The following is a 26039-nucleotide window of genomic DNA, read 5'->3' as shown; positions in this document are numbered from 1 at the left end:
TTACATGAATCTTTATGTCCTCGTGGAAAAAATCTTATTTTTTTTACATGTCTTACATAATTGTCTTCAACTGATAAAATAAGCAAGCAAACAAAAAAAAACCCTCAGCAATGTCTTGAAGATTTACCTGTTAGTATACATAGACATATTTTTCATAGTATTCTATTTGTATAGCTATACTGTAGTTGACATAACTATGCACAAATAACTTTCTATTTTTTGATATTATAAACTATGGGTAATTGAACATCCACATGTGCCAATATTTCTCTAGAATAAAAACCTAGAAGTGCAAAGGTGGAATTGTGGGGTATGCATACTTTAGTTTTTATTGAATGTCACATTGCTCTCAAAGTTGCTGTACAAATTTAAGCTCTAGCCAGCGGTGTCTGAGAATATCCATACCTTACCAGACATGATTTTGTTGAACTTTAACAATTTTATCAATTTAATGGCGTCTTGTTTTATTTTTTTATAGCCTTAATTGATTGGAGATTATCTTTCAATATGTTTATCGAACATTTCTATCAATATTACCTCTGAAAATTAAATGGTCTTATTTTGGGTTTATTTCTTTTTTTTATTGATATAGGAATTTCTTATAAACTCTGTATATGAATACTTTGTTTCACATGTTACAAATATATTCTCCCTGTTGTTTTCTTGTTTTGGGGGTCTTATACAAAAGTTTAAAAATGGGTTTTCATGCAATCAAATCTAAGGGTTTCTTTCCTGTCTTTTTCTTTCTATTAAGATGGATTTAGCTACCTCAGAAATCATAAGCATAATCTTTTATCTGTCTTCTAATGTTTGTATAGATCTTTTATGGATCAAACATTGATTTATAAATAGCATGAGGACAGGATTTATTTATATATTTTTTCATATATGTAGCTAATTCAGCCACCTCCACTAATTTAATCACTTGTCCTTTTGTTTGCTATTTGGTGCCACATCTATCATAAACTAAAAGACCACAAAAGTGTCAATCTGTTTTTAGACTTTGTAGTCTAATGAATTTCTATAGTTTATAATGTCTTAATAATAAGGAAAATCTTGTCTCTTTGTTCTTTAAAAAAATTGCCTTAGCTCTTCTTGCACATTTATTCTTCCAATGTGAATTTTAGAAGTAGTTTGAAAAGTTCCCTGAATGGCATTGGTGGAATTTTTATTGGAATTGCATGGAATTTATAGATTAATTTGGGGGAGAATTTACATCTTTACAGTATTGTCTTCTCATCCATAAAGGTGATATATATCTTTCTACTTGTTCAGGTCGTATTTGTACCCTTCAATGAAGTTTTCCAAAAAGTCTTATGTGATTCTTATTAGTTTTATACTTAGGTTCTCTTGTAAAATGTACCTTCCCTCTCTCCCCCATACAGTGTCAAATTGGCTATTGCTGATACATGGGAATGACGTTGAAATCTGTATATTGATTTTGTTTTTAGTAATCATTTTAAACTGAAACATAAATATAGAAAACATAAATATAGAGTAGTGCACAAATCATAAGTGTACAGCTTGATTATCACAAAATGAACATGTTTGTATAACCACTACCACGATCAAGGAACACCATTTGCAAGATCCTAGAAAACCACTTGCTTTCTCTTCCTTTGCACCAAAAGTCACCACTATCCTGACCGCAAACAGAATAAAATACTTTTGCCTGCTTTTGAACTTGATATAAATTCAACTGTGCAGTATACAGTCTTTGTGACAGGCTTCTTTTTGCCCAAGAAATATATTGTTGCTCTGTAGTAACCCCTTGTTTGAATACCACAATGATCATTATTGGGATTGTTTCCAATTTGGGGCTATTGTGAACAGGGCAGTCAGTGATTATCCTTCTTGAGAAGATCTTTTGGTGTACGTATTTACACAGTTCTTTTGGATATACATCTAAGAGTAGGATTTCTTGGTCATCATATATAAGCAGCTTCAGTAGATTCTTTTAAGCAAATGTGAAGACAGGATTAGCCAATTGGTGCATCGTTGTTTTAATGAACCCTTGAAACAGTATGACAAATACATCTCTGCAAGTTGGTCATTACACTGTGGTTTCCAAATAAGCAAGCCTAGAATCTCAAGTAAAAGAGACAATCTTCTTGGCTAACAAACACAGTTCACTTGGATAGTCTTACTTCATATTGAAAGTCTTAATATTAGTGCCTTAGTAAGAATACTTTTGGTGGCAGATGACTGAAACTCAATTCAAACTAACATATAAAATTAAATAAATAAAATAGAAAAAATGCATAAAAACATAAAGGGAGGGGGGGAATGTATTGGTTGAACTGATGAAACACACATTACCCCCTGACTTTTTACTGTTTTTAACTCTCAGCTCTGACTTTTCTCCAAAGGGAAAGCTTCATTTTCCAGCACGCTTTTCCCACATGGCAGCAAAAGATGGCTCCTAGAAGCTTTGGGCTTATACTAAGGTCTTAAATGACAGGGAAAGATGCATTCTATTATTCATCTCAGTTCCTCCCCAAAGATGTTTGACTTTGCTATATCCAGCGGGATGGTGTTTTCTGATTGGCTAGGCCTGGATCATGTATCCAGATGCAAGGAGAGGGGTAGTGAGATGGGCATATCAAACCCACCTGAACCTCATGGTCTAAGTGAGATTATTATAGAAAGTGGGTGGAGTGGTTTCCCAAGGCATGCCGAGCAGGCAAAACCAAAACAAGCAAACGTATATACGTTACTGTTAGATGGTATGTAACTAGGTATAATTAGTTTATAGCATTATACATGTTTAATTTGTTTATGTTTTCCAGATTATTGCAAATCATCATATGCAGTCTATTTCATTTGCTTCTGGAGGGGATCCGGTAAGTATGAATTCATAAAAGTTCTTTTTATAAGAGTTAAAAGAACTTCCATGTAAAGCATAATAGCCACTACCTGTCATTTCCAAATATCTTATTACTGTTTGTGAATAGCCACATGTAGCAGGTAATCAGAAATTTGGTTTTGACAGAATATTTCCTGTCACTGATTTTTTTTTAAGTATTTGGATTAGTAGATGAATTTATAATACTCCATTGTGTTATTATCTGAGAAGCTTCTTGTAGATAGTATCCAGTTCATAAAAAACAAGCATGTCATAAATGTTTTGCCAGTCCTCCCTCAGAATTCTTTTCAATGCAGAGTTCCCCGCAGATCCTACTAATCAACTGGATTTGGTATACGAGGGGAAGCCTATTTGCCATTCTGGCCGTCAACCAAGGCAACTAAATCTAATCCGAAACAAGCAACTAGGTTTGCAGAAACTCATGGAGGGAACGCTGAGCTGGAGAGAGAAAACTTGCAGTTCCTCCCTACCAAGAGGCCATGTGATGCTCATTTCCCATGAATTGTGCGGCACTGAGGCAATGCTCTCCCTCCAAGCCTTCCTTGCAGAGTGGAGGGTCATTCTCTGACCTCCAACTGTATCAGCTGTGGACCAGAGCAAAAGGAGAGGGTCACTGAAGCTAGGAAGCCTGTGACTGACCAAGAAACAAATCTGTTTAAACTGAGGGAGCAGGAGGAGGATTTTGCTCCTCTGTGACACTGTGACATTTTTCTTGTACCTTGAAATATAGAGTTGACCCTTGAACAATGCAGGGATTAGGGGCCCTAATCTTCCACTAAGTCAAAAATCTTCGTATGACTTACTGTGGGCCCTCCATATCCCCAGGTCCTCTATATCCACCCTCCATCTGGCCTTGTAATCTGTGGCTTCAACAGCGACTCCAAGGATGTGTTTGGTAGCAGAGAGGGTTGACTACCAGTCTGAAAAGGCCTACATTGTCTGTTACTTCTCTTCCTAACCCATTATAACTCAACCATCCATGAAGGAACTCGAATACTTTCCTTAAGCCATTTAAAGTAATGAGTTCTATAAGAGTAGTGTGAAAAATAATTGTTGCTGTTTGCCCTAAATTTTCCTTTTCAAGTTTCAATGGTTGCTGCCATTTTAGAATTGGTATGAAAATCTTTATTTTACCCTAGGCATGCCCTGCATGGTGTCTACCATAGTTCTCCAGAATCCTAATTCTTTTTAGACTGTCTTTATGTGCCTTCAGTTCTTTATTTCTTTTGACCAACCAAAGCACTGCCCTTACAAAGACAAACAGTAAAGAATTGTAGCCACTGTGGGAAAGTTTGTACCTACTGAATTGAGTGGCACCCTTGTGCTCTCTGCAGCTGGAGAGAAAGCCTGCTGGTTTTAAATAGAAAACTGGAGTGACCAGAAGCCTTGGCATTAGAGGTCCCCCGAGTGATGTTCTACCCTCAGGTCAGGGAGGCAGAATAGTGGAGTGCCAGGCTCTGGAGTCAAGTAGACTTGACTTACTTAGACTCTAAGCTTCAGGGTCCTCATCTGTAAAATGGGGAATGATCACCCTTTCCTCAAGTGCTGTGAGAATTAAGTGGAATGGTGCGTGTAAACTGCTAGCACAGTACCTGGCACAGAGTGATAACTGTCACCACTGTTGCTAGCACATGTCTGTATTTTCTTAGGGCACTCACTGAGATAATTTACAGCTTCACATCAGATAACGGTCCAAGGGGTAGGCAACCAGAAGTCTCAGTGGCCCAATGTAGTATCCATTCTTTCTACCATTGTCCCTCCAAAGTTGCAAAAATACTGGGTGTTCCTCTCACCTCTCCACCTTGCTCACCCTCACTTTTACTCTCGTCTCATAAACAGTTTACTTGTCTTCCTTCTTTCAGCCCTGAAGGCAGTTCTTGGTAATGCTTCTGTGTCTGTATATGCTTTCTTCATCTCAAGAATGCATTATGAGTATGTCAAAATTAAATATATTTCTTATATTTCCCCCCACTATTTGTGCTTTACTTTTAACATCCTTTAAATTCTCCCAGATATTTACAGTTATAGAATTTTAGGACTGTGAGAATGTTGGAGACTCTTTTGAAGAGGAGGAAACTGAGGTCTGGAGAGAGGCCCCATGACCTCTTTCCCATCAACTAATATAGCAGACAACATTGCTAGCATCATACCACCTCTTCAACTTTAAAATGAGCAGCCAAGCCCCTGGCAATTGTGGCTTTGCTTCTAAATTATATAATGTAAAGCTCATAGATATGACCTTATTTATTTATAAGATATTTCAAATCTTTTGTCTTTTTGCATAAGAGAGATTTACTTAGGTATGTGTTATTTTTTAAAATAACTGAAGACAAGTTATGCTGGCCCTGAGATCCGTTTCCTGTATGATTCATTGTGGGTTATTAAGTGATTGTCCTTGAGGGTATTACAAACATGGGCTTTTATTTCCTGCCAGTTGACTGCATCTTTCCTCTAGAGAGTCATACTTCTAATCTGCAAATGGCATTGTGTGTATTTTTTTTCCTGAGAATTGAGATAACAAAAAGCATCTTTAATTATTAAAATCTTATTCATCAGCATACTATTTTCAATAAAATTCAGAATTACCAAGTAGCTTTTTGTTTATTTGTTTTTCCAAAGCCAGCAACATATCACTTTTTTTAACGTAAGTTTAAATGGTGCTATTATATCTTTCTTTTAAAGTTTTTAATTTTTATACAGTTTTTAAAGGTAAAGTCCATTTACAGTTACTACAAAATATTGGCTCTATTCCTCATGTTTTACCATACATCCTTGAGCCTACCCAGTAGTTTGTACCTCCCACTCCCCAAGCCCTGTATTTCCCACCTGCCCCTCCTCCACTGGTAACCACTAGTTTGCAACACATCTCTTTTTGAACTCCTTAGGTTTTTCATGGGTTCTCTTTATCAAAAATGATCTCTCCTTTCTATATATTGATCAAATAAGTGCCTTGTCTTTTTGCTCTCTTATTCCATAAGTTGCACTGCACACAAGCAAGCTAACAACCATAAAACCCATGTCTCTTTAATCAACTTATTTTCTGATGTATGTGGTATCTGTTTGGACAACAGGGAAATCATTGTGCCACATCCTAGTCTGTGACACCTTTGTGACTGCATAACCCCTGGTATTTCAACTTTCAACACAGGAGAGTTATAGTCCCTAACCATTTTTTGTGAATGTTTGTCCTAACATATTCCCTTCCTGCATTCTCTTTTGTTCTTCGTGACATGGTATGCCTCTAAATTTTTTTTTTTTTTTTTTTGAGGTACGCGGGCCTCTCACTGTTGCGGCCTCTCCCGTTGCGGAGCACAGGCTCCGGACGCGCAGGCTCAGCGGCCATGGCTCACGGGCCCAGCCGCTCTGCGGCATGTGGGATCCTCCCGGACCGGGGCACGAATCCGTTTCCCCCGCGTCGGCAGGCGGACTCTCAACTGCTGCACCACCAGGGAAGCCCCTGCCTCTAAATTTTTAATCTTCAGATTCTCTCCCCAAGGGGCAGAGAATGTGGACTCCACAATTGCTAAATATATAGTGTATATTTGTTTATGTTCCCTCCTCCTATGGCTTTCCTTTGCTCTTTAAGCAGAAACCTTAGTATCGGTCCTTGCCTGAGTATCATATCCTAAATGTACTCTTATCATTCAACAGTAACAATCCATTCATTTTAAATGAAATCATTTTCCCTTTTTTATAGGATACTACAGACTATGTTGCCTACGTAGCTAAAGATCCAGTTAATCAACGAGGTATGGAAAGCAACTTCTAGATTTTCTTAAGAGCTGGTATATACCAATTTTAAAAAGTAACAAGCAATGATTTTCAATATGCAAAGTGATGAGAATCACTAGAATGCTATACTGGGGTCTAGAAATATTAAGTAACTCTGAGTTTGAAATAAATAGCCCTGCTAGCAGAGCAAAGTAGGAAAAATATATAGGTGGGATTTAAATCCCACCAGTCATTTGAGTCATTTACATCCCATAAAACAAAAGGCTTATCATCTATTTGTATAAGCGAAAGAGAAGCTGTTTTGGTTATAATAGACGGGGCTGGCTACCACATCCCCAGTGGACAAATGAGTTACCCTTAAGACTGAAACCAGTGACGTCATTGACCTGCAGTGGCCTTGGCAAGTGTGTGTGTGTGTGTGTGTGTGTGTGTGTGTGTGTGTGTGTGTGTGTTTATATGCATTGAGCCTGTGCACTTGCTGTTCAGGAGCCTGGCATGTCACTCTGTCTGGCTTTTTTTTTTATACGCAGGCCTCTCACTGTTCTCACTGTTGTGGCCTCTCCCGTTGCGGAGCACAGGCTCCGGATGCGCAGGCTCAGCGGCCATGGCTCACGGGCCCAGCCGCTCCGCGGCACGTGGGATCTTCCCAGACCGGGGCACAAACCCGTGTCCCCTGCATCGGCAGGCAGACTCTCAACCACTGCACCACCAGGGAAGCCCTGTCTGGCTTTTTCTCATCTTTTGGATCTCAGTTTAAGTGTCTCTTCTTCAGAGAGACCTTCTTTGACTGATATACTACCATCTCCAGTAGTATATGCCACCCTGCTGTGTCATAATACTTTATTTCTCTTCTGTTGACAGTTATCCCACATTTTTGTTATTTTATTTACTCACTTGTTTATGTGTTTAGTGTCTTTCCTTTCTACTGAAAGCTCCTGGAGGGCAGGAACCTGTTTATCTTATTCACCTTTGTTTCCCAAGCACTCTCACAATACCTTGCACATAGGTGATGTTCCATAATTATTTTTGGTGAATGACTGAGTGAATGGAAGAGTGAGTTGATTAGTTGTCTTATCCCAGGATTTAGCAAGGTTACCTAAGAAACTCACCTTCCAGCCACACTTTGGATCAGGGGCCTGAAGTTAGGCCATTGAGCCTCTGTAGACAGACATGCTGAGTGTTGCTTCTCATTTCTAACTCTGGGACATTCAGACTCCTCTTAGGGATGAGTGTTAGGTTGCTTCTCCTCCTTAATTCGAGCCTATGAATTGAGCAGCACCCCCTGTCACCCCAGGGGTGGAGTTTGCCCCCAAACATTTATTAAGTACACATGGAGTGGAATTTGGAAATTCAAAGAGCTATAAAGACACAGAGGCAGAAATGCACGTGGCATACTGGGGACAGATGAATAAAACACTAGAATGCAGATTGTGTTTGGAGGAGAAAAAAGTCAAAAGGGCATCTAGAGGGCAGATAGGAGAGAGCTAATAAGTAGGAACTTATTCCTATGGGCCAAAGGATGGAGAAGGCTGTTTATAAAACAGAGATTTAGGAAGGTTGATTTGGCAGCAGGATGCAGTAGATGGATTCAGGGAGGGAGGGAGGTCAATTTGGAAGCTATCCTGGTTGTCAGAAATGAAATTATGAGGACCAGCCGCTGGCACAGGACCTGGCACAGAGTAGATTCTCAGTAAATGCAGGCCAAGAGAACATGACTCGATGAGATGGAAGGAAGGAACAGGTGGCAAATACTGTGCACTACTCCATTGAAATAGACTCTGAACTACAAAATAATAAAGAATGGATATTGCTCAAAGAGTAGATAGAAGAGACAGGAACTAGTGAAGGGGAAGCGGGGGAGTAGGAACAGAACACAACAAAGGATACCAGAAGAGCAACTTCTTTTAATCAAGCCTGAGCTTCCCTAAAGAATAAAAGTATGCAATTTTTGGGAAGGTCTCTGAACAACAAAGCCCTTTCTCTCAACCTGAAAAGGGCAGGGTGAAAGGAAGAACAAATAGATCAGGAAATCCAGATGTTTAGTAACTTTTCTATCAGTCACTGAATATCTCAGGCATGTCGTTGCTCTCCACTAAACAGCAGGAGGCGTTCAAAGATTCTACTCGTCGTTGCTGAGGCTAATGGTGAGCAGGATCCACATGCTTGCAAATCTCCCTGCTTGCTTAAGTGAAATACAAGAGGCAGAGAAAATACGATGCAACGCGTTCACTTTGAAATCTCCTGTTCTGGTGTCCGAGTAGTTCATCAGAACTGAGTTGCTAGAAGGGGATCCACAGGGATCCCAGCCTGGGGATTTTGCAAAGGCATTTATGAGAACTGTTGACTGAGCTCATGGATGGGATTTGAGAGTTGAGAATAGGTTCAGAAATGGTTCAAATAGAGCTTTCATTGTTTTCTTTCTTTAGTCCTCAGCCCGTGTATAGGAAGTAAGAAAGGTGCTGGAGTCAGACAGTCTGGGTGGGAAATCATAATTCTTCCCCCATCTCACCATAGGCCTCAGCCAAGCTGTTTCACATCCTGAACCTCAGTTTCTTTAAGTGGGAGAAATAACATCTACTTGCTGGTGTTTTTGGGAGGAGTAACTGAGATAATACGGGGAAAGCATCATTTCCTTTACAGTCTCTTCTCATCTTTCTTCTTTAGGGAAATAGATCTGTTTACAGTCTCTTCTCATCTTTCTTCTTTAGGGAAATAGATCTGTTAAGTAGCTAGATGACTTAGAAATATACGGTGATTTTCTTGGGCAAAAATGTTAGTATCTTCTCATCACTTACTGCTCCTGTTCCTGTCCCCTCATCTTGGTTGGGAAGCCTTCTGTGAGAAGCCACTCTGTTCACAACATACCCACTGTTTGCACATCCCTCTAGTGTAAAATCCTTTCCCCTCACCTGAGCCTCTGGACTTTAATTACTGTACAAAGGTACCAACACAGCTCTTGAGTCCACAAATAATTATTAATTACATACTAATTTACAACGGGCTGAGGTAATTGTTGTGGAAGAAAAATAATTATTGGCCACCATGGGCTCATCATCACGGGGGAGAGAAACAGAACCTGTAGGGTGTGCAGGAGACGGAGGGGAGTATAGGGTATAGTGCCTGGAGCCTGGCAGGTGCCCAGGTAGGCTTTGTACAATAAGTGAATAAAGGCACAGGTGGAAGCGCTGTGCAGTGAGAGCTTGGGGCTGTGGGTTTGGATGGTGGGTAAAGATGGGATTGCAGAGAAAGCAAAGAATAGAAGTAGGGGAGCCATGGCTGAAAAGGTAGGGAGATTGTGGAGGCTTTGAATGCCAGCCAAAAGGTCACTGGGAGCTGTTGAAGATTTTGAGCTGTATAAAAAATTCTGGCTTCTGCCATTTCTACTGAAATTAAAATTGATAATTTTTCTGGCCTTTGTATCTGTAAAGGTGATATTGAAGGGCAGGAAAGCAGTCTGGAATTGTACAGTCCAATTTGGAGGACATCTTATTGGTCCTGGGCAGGGGTGGTGATGCTTTAAACTGCACTGGGGGAAGAAGGGACGGTCTGGACAAAATTGTGAACTAATAGTACTTGGGAGCTATTTAGATACGAGCATTGATTAAAAAAACAGAAATCAGATGATCCTGAGGATTTAATGAGATATTGTATGCAATGCAAATATCTCAATGCCTGGCTCATTATAAGTATGCAATAAATGATAGCCATTATTATTATTGTCCTGAGCAATTTGAAGTGGTGTGTGCTAAAGAAACAGGGATTTTTACAAATAGGAAAAGCAATCCAATAGGGAAATAAGAACAAAAAAGTTATTTACTGCATGCTCACCACGTGCCAGACATTATCAAGAGTATTTAGTCTGCATGGTCTCATTTCAACCTCACAACAATCCTATGAGGTTGGTATTAATGTTACTCATTGTTTGTAGAAGCAAACTCTGGAATTGAGAAAAGATATTTTTACTAACCTCACCCAGCCAGTATGTACCTGGACCAACTCCAGGTCTGGAGCACACATTTACAAAAGAAGATTACAAGGCACCAAGAAACATTAAAAAAAAAAAAAGCAACTTTAAATTAGATATCATATTTTGTCTTTGATAAAAGGTAAAATGTGATTTAGAGTAGTAGTAACTCTTGAACACTGCAGATCCAGATGTTTCAGAGAGCAAACTGACAATGTGCATCAAACTTTAAAAAAGGTAAACACTTTTGAACCAGCAACTTCATTTCTAAGGAAATAAGCCATGCACAAAGATTAAGCAATAAAGATCAGTCATATGTTATTGATATAATAGGAAAAAGAAAATTAATTCAGTACTCATGAATAGCAAATTATTTAAATGAATCCAAAGACTGTACTACCATGCAGCAATTAATGTTATTGAGTACAAAAAGCAGATTATAAAACAATGTGTATGGTATGATTCCAGGTAATTTTTTGGAAAAAAGATAGGAAAGACAAGATGTGGCACATATATACAATGGAATATTACTCAGCCATAAAAAGAAATGAAATTGAGTTATTTGTAGTGAGGTGGACAGACCTAGAGTCTGTCATAGAGAGTGAAGTAAGTCAGAAAGAGAAAAACAAATACCGTATGCTAATACATCTATATATGGAATCTAAAAAAAAAATGGTTCTGGTGAACCTAGGGGCAGAACAGGAATAAAGACACAGACGTAGAGAAACGGACTTGAGGACAGAGGTGGGGGAAGGGGAAGGGGAAGCTGGGATGAAGTGAGAGAGTGGCATGGACATATATACACTACCAAATGTAAGATAGATAGCTAGTGGGAAGCTGCTGCATGGCACAGGGAGATCAGCTCGGTGCTTTGTGACCACCTAGAGGGGTGGGATAGGGAGGGTGGGAGGGAGGCTCAAGAGGGAGGGGATATGGGGATATGTGTATACATATAGCTGATTCACTTTGTTATACAGCAGAAACCAACACAACACTGTAAAGCAATTATACTCCAATAAAGATGTAAAAGAAAAAAAGACTGGAAGGACACATGCCAAAATGTTAATAGTATGTAGTTATTCCTGGATAGTGAGACTTATGTAATTTTTATTTCCTAGAGTCTTTCTATTTTCTAAAACTACTATAATGATTACATTTGTAAAAAGAAGAGAAGGTTCTAAATCCTTGAATAAATACAAAAAACAGTGAAATCAGAAAGACAATTTTATAAACTTACCTGGTGAGTTTGGTTCATCCAGGGGAAAATGTTCAGTAGAAAGGAGAAGCCCAGAGGTTTGTGGGGTCTGTGGAGAGACAGGCCTTCAGGTGCAGGTTTGGAAAAGCTGAAGCTTCTTAGCCCTAAGGGTGAGCTAGATCACTGAAGGAAGAACCCAGAAAGAAGAGGCTGAGGGTCTCAGGGAGTGGGAGAAGACCAAGAGATGAGTATCCACTAAGATGGAGGAAGAGCAGTTTCTCTGGGAGAAGAACCTGAGGATGTCTCAGACTGAAGAAGAGTTAAGGGCAATGGAGGTAGAAAAGGCCATTCAGTCCAGCAGTTGACAGGCCACTGGTCGCCACGGGAAGCACAGTGTCAGTGCATGGGTCAAGGCAGGAGCCAGACCTCAGGGATGAGGAGAGCCTGTGGGGAGCCAGGCTTCATGCTAATAATACTGAATGCTCCAACTGTCTCCCATCTGCTTGATTCACTGTTAGCATTAGTGCATTCAAGTCAGGGAAGCTGCCACTTTTTCCATCTTGGCTAGGACTCTTTAGTGAACTCCTTATTCTATAAAAGGCCTTTTCTGTAGAGAAGGTAAGTTCCAGTAAGAGTGTTTTGAGTTTACCTAGTGACTAATACAGCCTGCCCCTGTAATTGCTGTAAATGAGTGAATCTCTTCACTTCTTACTCCAAATGTGTACAGTCCAGAAAGGCTTAAATATTTTCTCTGAATCTAGTCTGTGAAGAGGTCCCAGTGTACCTGAACTACCTGGATATAGGAAGGCCATGGTCCTGAGTCTCTGAAGAAAGCAAAAAAAAAAAAAACCCCAAAACCAAAAGAAAGCAAAGCAAAACAAAACAAAACAAAAGAACACTGTAAAACCAATTTAAATTAACACAATTATGTATATTTATGTTTATGGTTATAAAACACACGCGTTATTGTCCTGGTGACATTCCGAAACTATGGACTGGACTGCAGGGTAGCTTCTTCACGCTGGTTTCTTCCTAAGGGGTGGTAGACTCCGTGCTTCAGTCCCACAGCACCATCTGGTGGTTGATCTGAGAAGCTGCACTCTTGAATTTCTAGTTTTCTAATAAAAACCAAAAGCAAAAACAAGCAAATGAGCAACAAAAACAATAAAACTGGTCCATTTAAATATAAAACAATAAAGAAGGGCCTGTTATTCTCGAAGAATTGTTTTCAGCCTCTTGTCCATGACTATCCAATTAGGAAACCAAATGTAAATGACAGAAGAATAAGAATCCAAGATTCTTTTAAATCTTACTTAATATAGTACAGTACCTGATACTCAAGAATAGAATTGTAGGTCTATCTGGCTACAAGGCGGGATGAAAAGAACCGAGGTGTGTTTCTGATTCCAGACATGGAGATCAAGGCTCAGGCCTCCATGCAAAATTATCACATCACTGGAAAGTCAAATCCTTTCTTGGGGAATTGGGACTTTATATATGCTTGTCTTTCTTCCTTCCCATTAGCTAAAGATTGGGAAATTGCTGGCTAAGCTGGTGCTTATCTGAATTTTTGGAGATGGGTCTAGCACTGGGAAAGGGGCATTTTTATGTGATTCAAACCCATTCCTATTCTGGCTCATGACCAACCTACAAAAGAACAAAGAGCATTTTCACAGAGCAGCATGTGAGTGGCAACGAGAGCACCATCAAAATGTGTGTGTTCCCTGAAGTTGGTGAGGCTGCACAGGACACCTGCACAGGGTCAGACTTTTTGTCCAGTTGTTTCTTTCATGGAGATAGGCACCACTGTATTTTCTTTTTCTTTCTGTTTAATCCAAAAAAAGTAATATGACAGCAATAAGGTTATCCAGAGCAAAGCAGAAAGTGTGTTGGTAGCATCAGCCCAGGAACAGGACAAAAATCTCAAGTATCAGAATCAGAAAAGTTGAGAGAAATAAAACATTTTAGAAGTACGTGAGAAGTGGTAGAGGACGGTTAGTGGGTTGGTTGATTCATTCATTCCTGTAACCATGTGCCTTGCCCTGTTCCTCAGAGGGTTTAAGCTACTGCGACTGAGGGAGGATAGGATTTCTATAAAGCAAGAAGGGATTCAGAGATCACGCAGGGCCCTGTCTTGGCAGGTGAGGACCTTGCTATAGAGTACCTTATTCACACAGATTGTGGCACAATTAGAACTTGAACTGGGATCTGAATCTTTTCACAGAGATTTTTCAGCCATCTTTGTTCTCACATCCCTCTCATGGGAGGTACCCTTTGGTCTTCCTCCCTCCCTCCCTCCCTTCTTTCCTTTTCCTGCCTCTCTCGTTAGTTATCTTTTCCCTCTTTATCTCAACACATCTCCTTCATCCTAAGAGAAAATAAAATTAGAAAAATTGTTTCCATTTTGATATGATTCCTGGTCTTGACTTCATTTTAAATTGGACCAGGAATTTATGAGATGAAAAGAAAAGAACTCAAGTGAATTACCTTTTCTTCTCAGAACATAACACAACTTTTTTGGCTCCACCAGAGGACACATCTCCAAGGGCGCTTTGCAGGTTTAAGGATATGAGGCCTGACCAAGGAAGAGGATACTATTTTCACAAATGTCCCAAGCAATCATTTGTACCACTCACTGGTTGTGAGATGCTGCCCCATGATGGTAAAATTGAAGATAATTTCTCACAGTAGAATTATGGGTGTGATTAGAGAAATCAGAACTTATTCATTCATCACATATTTTTACAACACATTCTATGTGTTGGTCACTGTGTGAAGCTAGTGTAGAGAAAAAGAAGGGGCAATATACAATGGCAAAAAATATATATATACAATGGCAGTCTAAAGACCAAACATTTTCCTTTGGTAAAAAGGATATTAATTTATAGATATTCTTGGGCTTCCCTGGTGGCGCAGTGGTTGAGAGTCCGCCTGCCGATGCAGGGGACACGGGTTCTTGCCCTGGTCCGGGAGGATCCCACATGCCGCAGAGCGGCTGGGCCCGTGAGCCATGGCCGCTGAGCCTGCGTGTCCGGAGCCTGTGCTCCGCAACGGGAGAGGCCACAACAGTGAGAGGCCCGCGTACCGCAAAAAATAAAAATAAAAAATAAAAATAAAAATAATTTATAGATATTCTTAATTGGGTTTTCAAAACTGTAATTGGCTCCTAAGTCTATTTCAAGATCCAAATTGCTTTTTAAAGGGACAGCCTTATAAGAAATGATAATTAAGCCTTTTGGAGATTTGACACCTTAGCATGGTTTGATTTACTGATGCCACCCCCTGCGCGCGCGCGCGCGCGCACACACACACACACACACACACACACACCCCGCTTCCCAAAGTTCAGAGACATCACTTCTTTAAGTAAATGTTCAGCTAATTCTGAAATGAGAGTTATCTGAGATTCCTTGAGATGATTATCAGCATAAAGCTAGGAAACACCATTTTAAGTTCTACCTTAACTTACTGTTATAGGTTCTGCAAATTCAGTTAGATGTGAATGAATTTTCTTTTACTTTAAATAAATACAAAATCCTTTTCAAGATGATGCAAAGCCTAAAATCACGCTTCCAAGTCAACACAGTTACATCATTCCATCACGACAGGTATCCTCCTCTCCTCAGGTATCCCTTTTAGTAAAATGTTCCAGTGTTGGTTCCACAGTTCCACCGTTTCACAGCTTCCCTGGTATCTAAGCTATTTTGCTATGTACTCACTTAAGCCTTTCCTATTCTCAGAGAATAGCTGACAGTTTTTACAACATTCTTGTATATTTTGAACCATTATCAAGCTTTTCCTCATCCCTCAGTTCTTCAGGCTATGCAAACCAATATATGTTTTAAAAATTTCTCAGGAGACTTTATCACCTATATCTTTAAGTCATCCTTATGACTCTTTCTATCCTGAGGAAACTTCAAATTCAATTCAGTTTTTGTATTCTAAGGCCCTAAGCATGACACCATACTCTAACCAAGGCAACTGATATTCCATATGATGGGGAGATTAATTTATAGTCCCTGAACACAAGCTCTGGTTTTTACATAGAAGCAGCAGCAGCAGATGTGCCAATTCGTTTGTGATGTTCCGTCAGCTGCCCCCGCCATAATTTATTTCTTTAATTTGCTAGTGATAACTAGCCCTTTCCAGTAACTTTTTCAAAGAAAGTGTCTAATAAAATATCTTCTAGTAATGTCTAGTAATGTCAGCTTCATGAAATCTTGGTTTGGATGCTTATTGGAGATAGTTCTTTAATAGGATTTCAAAGACAGGGATTGCCTGTCTTTCAAATTACCATCACTGCTTTCTAGTAGAAATGACAGGGAAAAGGGATGGCTAGAGGAGGGGGTATTCTAAAGCCCCTCTCTTCGCCAGTAGCTCATCCCCCATTTTGTGGGGGTAGGTTTAGAAAGGTACCCTTTCTCAGTCGTCTGTAGTGTACCATGCAAAGACAAGGCTGTAAACCTCATCTTTCCGTCAGGTTGCTGCCCTAAGCATCTTCTGTATTGAATTCTAGAGCTAACACTGAACATGGGTCACATTATTAGTCAAGATCAGTCTGCCTTTATTAAAATGTGGGCCCCAAATACCTGCCTCCAGGCCAAAATTTATAAGTGTTTTGAGATAGTTGTCAAATATGAATGTTTCTTCTCTTTGATGCATATGAAATATGAAGTATGCCATTTCAGAGCTGAAGAGAGCTTGTAAACCTACTTTTACTCAATTACCAGTTCATGTTCTGGAAGTATTTTGAATTTATCTAATCTTCTCTTACTGAAAATTTATTGTAATTTTTTTGTATGTCCTCTTGCAGCCTGCCACATATTGGAATGCAGCAATGGAATGGCCCAAGACGTCATAAGTACCATAGGGCAGGCTTTTGAACTCCGGTTTAAACAGTATTTGAAAAATCCTTCTTTGAATACTTCTTCTGAAAGGTCAGCCAGGAGTTCTATAATTATTTGACTTACCATATTTTGTTTCATTTTAAAATTAATATGGCATTTTAAATTGACTAATGAACTTAGTAACTTTTGTTTTACAAATAGGTACAGTTTCAGTACAAACTAATAGTGACATTTCTATTTTTCTTCCATTCATATTTGTTCAGATATTTCCTCTTGCTTTGTAATAGAATTAGAGGAAACACTAAAAGTGAGAAGGGGTCGACCCTGTTTCTCTGATGGTATACAGAGCTATGAATTAATTAGGTAATGTCATAAAATGAGCATGAACAAATTTCTTAGGTTTGTTTCAACGCCAGATCCCTTGCAGATCAGTTAAAAAAATTAAGAAGGAAGAGCAAAATAATAAGAATCAAATGTCTGTGGCAGGAATTCCTATTAGTTTATTCATTTGCAGTGCAAATAGATCAGCTCCAGCCAGACTGTGGCAGGGGTAGAACATGACATGACGCAGGGATCTGGTTGTTCTGTCTGGTCCACAATGAAAGCTGAACCCTTTTAGGCCTGTCAGACTCCACCATGTGTGGAATGCAGTGAGGCCCCTGACTTGCAGATTTCATGCGCCCAAGAAATAAAATATTTGGACACTTTTAAATGCATTTCTGGAACCCCCCTAATTTGTCATTTTGTGTATCAATAGACACTGGGTTTGGAGATCTCCCTCTATGAGGTGGTCTAGGGTAGCAAGGGAGAGGGGCTACCAGCAGGCCTTGTTGTTGAATTTTTCCTAGGGTAGCACTTACCTCTTAGTACTGTTATTTTGTTGACATGTAATGAACCCAACAAAACTATGTGGGTTGTCAGTGGAGTCAGCTCAATTCAAATGGACTTGATTTATTCTTTCTCATAAGAAACTTCTACTAATTCCAATTTGGAAGAAAAATCTGTTGGTTTTTTTTTTTTTTTTTTTTTTTTGCCCTGTTTCAATTTTAAAAACAATGCATGTTTACACAAATCTCCCCACTTGCCACATATGGTTCTAATATTTCTTTATGAACCTCATATACTCCAGATTTGTGCAGACAAGATAGCTGGCCATAGCCCTGTATTTTTTTCATCTTGGTTTAGTAAACTGGGCCAGGCCCACTGCCCAATACTTAAATTTTCTTTGAGCAAAACATTTCCAAAATGGTACAATGAAAGAGTGCTGGAGAAATCCAGGAAAACTTTGTGTTTTTATCCGATTGACAAAAACAACTGACCTTCAGGGAGTCCATATATATATGTATATGTATATATTTTACCACTGAGAGGAGACACAAAAGCATCACCCTTGGCACTTTTTGTTGGCTTACCCCACTTTACTTGTCTACAGAAACCTAACAATTCAGCCATCTGGTTGCTTCCATCCAGATGTTTTCAGGATGATTTGCATGGTTCTGATCACTCTACATCCCCTACAGCATTTGAATTCCCACCCAGCCTCTTGGGGATTCTTTTCTCCCTTACAGTGAGGAGGTGCACGTTGATGGCCATGCTGAGGAGAGAGAAGATCATGAGTATTACAATGAAATCCCGGGCAAGCAGCCGCCTGCAGGTGGTGTTTCAGATGTACGGATCAAAGTTCAAGCCACAGAAAAAATGGCTTACTGCCCCATACGGTGTGAAAAGTTGTGCTATTTGGTAAGTAATGTTTTATTGCTATTAGAACTAACAGTGCAGTTCTGTCCTTACCACTGAGAGCTTAATTTGAGGATTACCAAATGCTAGTTTAGAGAAGGTATCATCTTCCTCAGTACAGAGCCAGAGAGTGAATCATTGTCAGAACCTGAACTCAATAATTTTTACTCCCAATCCCCCGACCTCATCCTCAGCGAGTGACCTCCTATCTTACTTTATTGGGAAGACAAGGATGGTCCAACATGTTATCGTCAACTTCACCCTTCCGCATCTCCAAGTCTTCCTATGTTCTCCTTGGTTCTCTTCCTTAGCTACTGTCTCCATGGCTAATCTTCCCCCTGAGCTTCCCATCTTTCTATACCCTCCTACCAACTCTGTGCCCTTGTCCTGTCCATCACCCTCTGTCTCAGTCTTTATTCTGTGTCTGTCTACTGGTTCTTTCACTTCTGTCTGCAAATAAACTCAGACTCCTCCAACTCATCTAATAATGTCCTACCTCTCTCTCACCTTCCTTTCACCCACAAACTTCTAGAAAACACTGTCTGTATCTCTGTATTCACATCCACACTACACTTCCAAAATCTGAACTCTGCTTGACAACTTGATAGAAATTTCTTTTACAATGGTCACCGATTTTTTTTATTTTTTTGGTCACCAATGGTTTAATTGTTAAATCTATTTCCTTCTTCAATATTCTGAATCTGTCTATAGCCTGTGAGATCTGTTGGCTGGCTCTTCTTTTTTTTTAGACCTCTTCTGTTAGCTTCTAAACATTTTCGTCGTGTCATTCTCATTCTGCATCTCTAGTTGCTGCTTTTCTTTCTTTTTTCATGTTTTCTAACATTTTATTGAGTATATTCAAACTTACAAAAGAGTTGAAAGAATTACACATGAACACTCATATACTCACCACCTAGATTCTACAATTATAATTCTACTCTATTTGCCCTGTCATCCTATGTTGTTAGCTATCACCCATCAATCCATCTGATTTTTGATACGTTTCAAAGTAAGTTGCATCTTTCCTTTTTATATCTTGTTTTCTTGCATGCCTTCCCCTGCAAACCCAAGCCTTACCACCATGGAATCCCTTTCCAGTGTTCTGCCCTTGGCCCTGGTTTCTCCTCTGGCATGCCATCTGTGCACACACTCCACCAGCGTCTCTGTCTTCAGCCATTACCTTTCGTTTTCTCACACTTATCAACTCAGTCTTCAAGACTTATTAGGATCCTACCATGAAAGTATCTTAAATCTACCCAACCTTTATCATTCCTGTTGCATCTTTCTAAGTTCTGGCCCTCACTTGCCCAGATGATTCTGAAAGCCCCTTCCTTGTCTCCAGTTTCATTCCTTTAAACCCTCTTGCATGGTACTGCTGGATTAATCTTTCTAAAGCAAAGACATTGCCCTTCTCAAAGGCATTAGTGGATCCCATACCTTTACTGAAGAGAGCTGTGTGTATATGGGATAATTGAAGCCTTTGATAGCATGAGATTTTTCAAGGATGAAAAGTGGGTCTGGCACAAACCTTAGTAGAGTGGGGCTCCAATCTGCCAATTCACGGTTAGATAGAGGTTTGCTAAATGGCCATTGTTTATACAAGTGTCCTGGAAATCACACTTTCTGGCTGAGCTTGGATTGACTCCTGGAATGTGACCTCCCAAGCAGAGGTCTATAAGCCTCAGGATATAGACCTGACATTTATGGCCTCCCCCACCTAAATCAGACCCACCTCTGCAGTTCCAAAGCAGTGCACTGGGAAAGGAGGCTATACTCCCCGTCCAAAATCTCAGTTTCTTTTTCTCACCTGTCAGACACTTCCTGTGTCAGAAAATGGAGTTGTCTGCTAAATTCTGCTGGGAGCGTTATTAGTTTTGTCTGTTTTTTGTAAGTTTATGAATGTTTACTATGTTGTAAATGTTTCACAATTTGTTGTTCATACAGCCGGGAAACTCCAAGTGCAGCACTGTGTATGAGAACTGTCTAGAACAAAGCAGGGCAATAGGTAGGTACAATTGCCCTTCCCCATCTTCTACTCTCCTTATTCCTTCTACGTTATATGGTCGTGTGTGGCCCTTGCTCTTAAATAGTTCATGGGAAAGTCAGGTGTATATAACCAAACATGTAATGCTTCAGTTGCAGGCTTCCCACATTCTGAGAAGTGCAGAATGCCACATGTGTGTCAGTTGAAAAGCTATGGTTCTCCCCTGCTCCCGTGTACTCTTCCACACTACAATTCTGCTTTACGGAATCTTTCACTGCTTTGATATCATGAAAGCTCTCTTACTGGAAAGGTGATTTCTCTACTCAAAACTCAAGGCAGTTCCATTCAAAGAATATCAGACAATAAGCTAATATGAAAACTGATGCTTGTCAAATCCATTAGGATTAAGAGAACCTTTATTTCTGCTTGGCAAAGGGAACAAAAAGAAATCTGAAATGTGAGAGTCCCAATTAGAGGTTCACACACCCCATACTTGCCAGGGCATTAAATGTCTTATTACTGCATGTGATAATTGACATCAGGCACAATTTTTCCACAACACAAATGTAGGGCATAGACTATCAGGTTGGAAATATATTTTCATAAAAACATTCTACTGCTAGTTAGTCATTTTATTCTTATAAATTGTTGAAAGTATTTATTTCCTTGGAAAGGACAGTTTTGCAGCTTTAGAGGGGGAGATAACTGGACATTTTAAATAATGCAGTGGAGGATAGAGTTGGATAACCACACTTCGGAACTAAAATTAAATTAGCAGACACTTGCCAACTAGAAGATAGTTTCTCACTTCCGAGGATATCTTCATATTTCTTATGGAATTTTGCCAGTGTAATCCAAGAATTTTATTATTTCTTATACAGTGGGGGTACATGAGGGTCTTGGTACAGCTGTGATTACCACTTTCCTCCGCCCTGCAAAAATAATCAGAGTAGTGAGCGGAGGCAGTATTTTAAATTCTTTAAAAACATGATTCTTTTTGAAGAAAATTAAAATTTGATGCCACTCTTTAAAGGTATTTAAAATTCCAAATGAATTCTTAGTAATATGACTAAAACAAATTAGTATCAAATGTAAATGTCTTTTTAAAACTGTGTCTTCTAGGAGCTGAAGTTCTTTCCTTCATTCCTCTTTTCCTTTACCCTAGAAGTTCCTAACCTAGGATTTAATAGTCAGGAACATACCACATGTGCTTTGTAGTCTTGTATCCATTTTCTGCCTGTGCTGAAGCTCACTTTGAACTGTCTCCACATCCTGTTTTTTCTCATTCTATGTTCTTCATTTATCCAACAATGCACTCAGTGATCATCAAGACATCCTGTGGGTCAGGCCCTGAGCTGGGTGCTAGGGGTAGAGACACAATTGGCATTCATGTCTTTTGCAGTTTAGCCAGAGGGCATACCTTAAACCAGTGCTTACAAATGTGATGAGCCTTTCAAAGCCCAGGATGTTATGGGAACAAATAACAGGGAAACCTAACTTAATCTGGGAGGCTAGAGAGGGTCTCCCAAAGGAAGTAACAAGCAAACCAAGACCTGAGGGATGAGTGGGAATTATCCAGGCACAGAGGAGGAAGTGGGAGGGGAAGGGAGAGAAAGGAGAGCATAAATGAGTACTGGTGTTCCTCAGTGTGCCAGGACCAGTTCCCAGATCACTGCATGGAGAGGGTACATGGTAGGGAGAGGGAGGAGTTTTGGATCTAGGACAGAGTCCTGTGGAACTCCAAAATGTTTCGCCCTGCCCCAATACCTCTTTTCCCAGCTCATCCCTCCACCCCATTAAGCAGTTGTCCTGGCGCACCCTCCTGGCCTCAGCCACCTAGCTTCTGAAGGGAGCTCACTGAACAAGAATCCTCGACATTTCTAGAATGATGTTGAATGCTCAAAATCGCGACACTACCATCAGAGAAAAGGGGCAAGGTTTCCTTTCTTTTTTTTTTTTCCTCAGAAGCTTTCACCTTGATTTTTATTTTACTTTTTTTTTTTTTTTTTGCGGTACGCGGGCCTCTCACTGTTGTGGCCCCTCCCGTTGCGGAGCACAGGCTCCGGACGTGCAGGCTCAGCGGCCATGGCTCACGGGCCCAGCCGCTCCACGGCATGTGGTATCTTCCTGGACCGGGACACGAACCCGTGTCCCCTGCATTGGCAGGCGGATTCTCAACCGCTGTGCCACCAGGGAAGCCCTATTTTACATTTTAAAAGTATCCTTCCCCCCCAAAGCAACACTATTTCAACTTTATTCAAGATTTTTCTTTTTGTAAGTATAACCTTGTCATAGAATCCAATTTGTTCTTTCTGTTTATCTTGGTTTTATTTCTCCTTTAAACTAACAAACAATGTAACCCCTTATTCTTTCATGCTTTACACATGCCCTAAGCCAGTATCAGATCCAAACTCAAGAACAGACTTTTGTAATAGACATTTATTTGGAGACTGGAATCTGTTTTTCTGTAGAATTAATTTTAGCCATGTTGACTATCTCCTAGACAAGTGACCATATTCTACTATTTTGGTTTCCTATACTGGAGCTTAAGTGTGTATTTTGTAATGACAAATACAACAATAGGATATTCTATTATAAGCATCTGTTCTTTAGTTATACTCTAATTGTGGAAGAGTCTGGGACCAATACTGAGCTTCAGTACACTGTCTTCCTTTTTGGTGGCAGTAAGGTAACAATTCATGACTGGGAACCTTTCAGAATCTTGGGGAGGTGAGAGATGGTGTTTATAGTTTGGAAAAAACCCTCCAGCTGGATATCCTCTTCCCCTGAAAATCACTGAGCTATAGCATTGTTTTCTTAGAAAAGCAGGTTCTAACTTCCAGTGGGAACCAGAGTGCTAGGAAACCATTTCCCCAGACCTCAGCCTCTCAGCACATAGAGGGATCAAAGGACTCAACCCCTGCTCCAGGGGCTGTGACAAGTATAAATCCCTCCTGCTGTGGCAGGAAGAACTTTCCTAACTCTGTCTTTTCATCTACAGACACCCAGAAGTCAGGGGATCCTATCTTGGGGCCTGCCTATGACTACTTGGGTATGTGTTTAAAAGTGATCTGAGGGCTTCCCTGGTGGCCCAGTGGTTAAGAATCCGCCTCCCAATACAGTGGACATGGACTTGATCCCTCGTTGGGGAACTAGGATCCCACATGCCATGGGGCAACTAAGCCTGTGCGCTGCAACTACTGAGCCCACGTACCACAACTACTGAGCCCGCACACCACAGCTAGAGAAAAGCCTGCGTGACGCAACTAGAGAAGCCCGCATGGTGCAACTAGAGAAGCCCGCATGCTGCAACTAGAGAAGCCCACATGCCACAAGATCCTACATGCTGCAACAAAGATCCTGTGTGCCACAACTAAGACCCGATGAAGCCAAATAAATAAATAAATAAGATCAGAAATTTATGACCAGTCACCAAATTAATAGCAGTTGCCAAAATAGCAAATAGACAGTTTTTATGGCTTTTCCCAGAGATTCACACATAAGCATTTGAGAGACACCTATACAAATATTTTCAACAAGTTTTGGCTTTTTAATTCAGACATTTATTTATTCAAATATTGACTTAAAATTTGAATTCTGGTGTATAATAAGTACTGCAATAGGCTTCCTGTTGAAGGAGTTAATTATATTTATTGCCAGATGTGTAAAAGATCCCTGTCCTTAATAATAAATTCCCTTGTGGAAAAAAATAATTAGCAAAATAGCATACTGTTTCCCCAACCTTCAAGTTAAAATGAAAATGTTGATTTGTTTTTTTTTTTTTGGTGGTACGCGGGCCTCTCACTGTTGTGGTCTCTCCCGTTGCGGAGCACAGGCTCCGGATGCACAGGCTCAGCGGCCATGGCTCACGGGCCCAGCTGCTCCGCGGCGTGTGGGATCTTCCCAGACCGGGGCACGAACCCATGTCCCCTGCATCGGCAGGCGGATTCTCAACCACTGCGCCACCAGGGAAGCCCTAAAATGTTGATATTTTTAATCAAAAAGATGTTAAATTCCCACAGACCCTAAGGGCTAGCACTTAAAAACATTGGTACCTCCAGTATATACACTGTGTATGTATTTATTTTCTGCCACAAATCTTCTCTTAGGCAGGTTGGATAGTTTCTCAGAGGAACACTTTGCACAAAGAACTTTTGGAATGCATGATGGCTGGCATGTGTAGTTAAGCTGTGAATAACCACTCACTTTATCCTAGAAAGATTTTAAATTTCGGCATGGGGTGAGTTTGTTTGTTTTTTAAAATTTAAGACAACTTTGCTGACTTAGATATAATGGTGCATTTGAGAAAAAGGAATGGTAGTTTTTAAGAGAGACTGTGTAGACATTGATGCTTTTGTGTAACCCTGTGGGATGGTGAACTTGATGTGGTCAGCTCATATGCCATTGCTCTGTGAGGGGCAGATGAGTCAGCACCCTGCACTAAGGGTTGACTTGGGGTCTTGAGAGCGTGGTGGGGTCACATTTGCTAAGAAAGGAAAACTGGGTAGACATTCAGTCATCTGTTCATTGAGCTGACATTTTTCTTTTGAGTACCTGCTTTCATACCAGGCATTGAAGGTGAAGAAGATACTCATATAAATGGGTTCTAGTCTCTCCTCAGGACTCAAGGAATTTTCAGTCTCAAGGGGAAGACAGAGAAGTAAACAGAGACCTACAGTTTATTATGGCGTGGCACCTTACCCAGCCTGGGGTGGGGGGCGGGGGAGGAGGGAGGACTCAGTGGAAAGCTTCCTGAAGGAGGGGGATTCAGAGCAGAATCTTAAAGGACAAGTAGGAGTTAGGTCAAGAAATGGATGGGAAGGATGTTACAGCAAGAGATAAGTGTCATGTGCAGAGGCCCAGTAGACACACAACTGAGCAGTGAGAAGAACGCCTGCTGTAAGGCAGGCACTATGCTCAGTGAGGGGCTTACCCACATTCTTTCATTTAATCCTCACAATGTATTTTAAGCTTGGCATCCCCATTTTACAGGTATGAAAACTGACAGGTTAAGTAACTTGTCCCTGGCCACACAAATAGTAAGAGATACCACAGGGATCTGTGGAATCCAGGTCCGTGTTAATTTAGAAGCAGACTTCTTACAAATACTGTTCATCATATTCCACTTTCAGTAAATTTTTATGAGCAGGCACTCCTAAATAAATATTAATTCAATCATGCATCAGTTCTCTACACTGTGCTAATATATTATGCATGTATTATAAAACACACACAGAAATAGAAAATTTCAGTTAGAGTTAATGGTAGACATTTTAAAAAATTGTCTCACTAGTTATAGTGGCTGAATACTGTCATTAGGTAATATCTCAAGGTCTGATCTACATTTAGGGCATTATTGATAAAGAAAACAGATATAAATCCACATTTCAATCTTGATAATTTTAACTGTTAGGAGGCCAAAGTTCTGATATAATTAGATTATTCTTGTTCATTAGCTCATAGTGTAGCTAAGGAGGAGCTTGTACTCAGTAAAAGAATGTTCTTCAATCCTTGATTTTTTTGCAGTGATCCTTTAGCCACTTGTCCATTTGTGAAAGTAAGTTTAGTTTAAACTGGATAACATATTTCATAAATCCACTTAACCAAGTAAATGGAAACTCATATGTTGCCAAAAGCAACAAAGAAACGAGGGGCCCTGATTGCCCCTTCCTCTGTCAAACCCCACTCTTCCCTCAGAATATTCCATGTATGGA

At 40.1% G+C, this 26039-nt stretch overlaps 1 protein-coding gene across 4 annotated transcripts in view; it reads left to right on the top strand.

The window, feature by feature from the left end:
• Positions 1 to 26039, top strand: part of SHC4 (SHC adaptor protein 4) — a 130529-nt gene that overhangs the window by 77776 nt on the left and 26714 nt on the right. For 2 of the 4 annotated variants that reach the window (XM_059058591.2, XM_067029216.1), the window contains 6 exons: positions 2790 to 2843; positions 6564 to 6615; positions 16571 to 16694; positions 18173 to 18344; positions 20286 to 20346; positions 23327 to 23377. In XM_059058591.2, coding sequence (XP_058914574.1) covers positions 2790 to 2843; positions 6564 to 6615; positions 16571 to 16694; positions 18173 to 18344; positions 20286 to 20346; positions 23327 to 23377 — 514 coding nt within the window. Of the gene's footprint in view, positions 1 to 2789; positions 2844 to 6563; positions 6616 to 16570; positions 16695 to 18172; positions 18345 to 20285; positions 20351 to 23326; positions 23378 to 26039 lie in introns of all 4 variants that reach the window. The other 2 variants (XM_059058592.2, XM_067029217.1) reach the window with 1 other exon arrangement.

Source organism: Kogia breviceps, chromosome 3 (genome assembly GCF_026419965.1).
Source record: "Kogia breviceps isolate mKogBre1 chromosome 3, mKogBre1 haplotype 1, whole genome shotgun sequence".
Lineage (NCBI taxonomy): Eukaryota > Metazoa > Chordata > Mammalia > Artiodactyla > Physeteridae > Kogia > Kogia breviceps.
The sequence above is the reverse complement of the archived record's forward strand: the minus strand, read 5'-3'. Positions and strand labels throughout refer to the sequence as shown.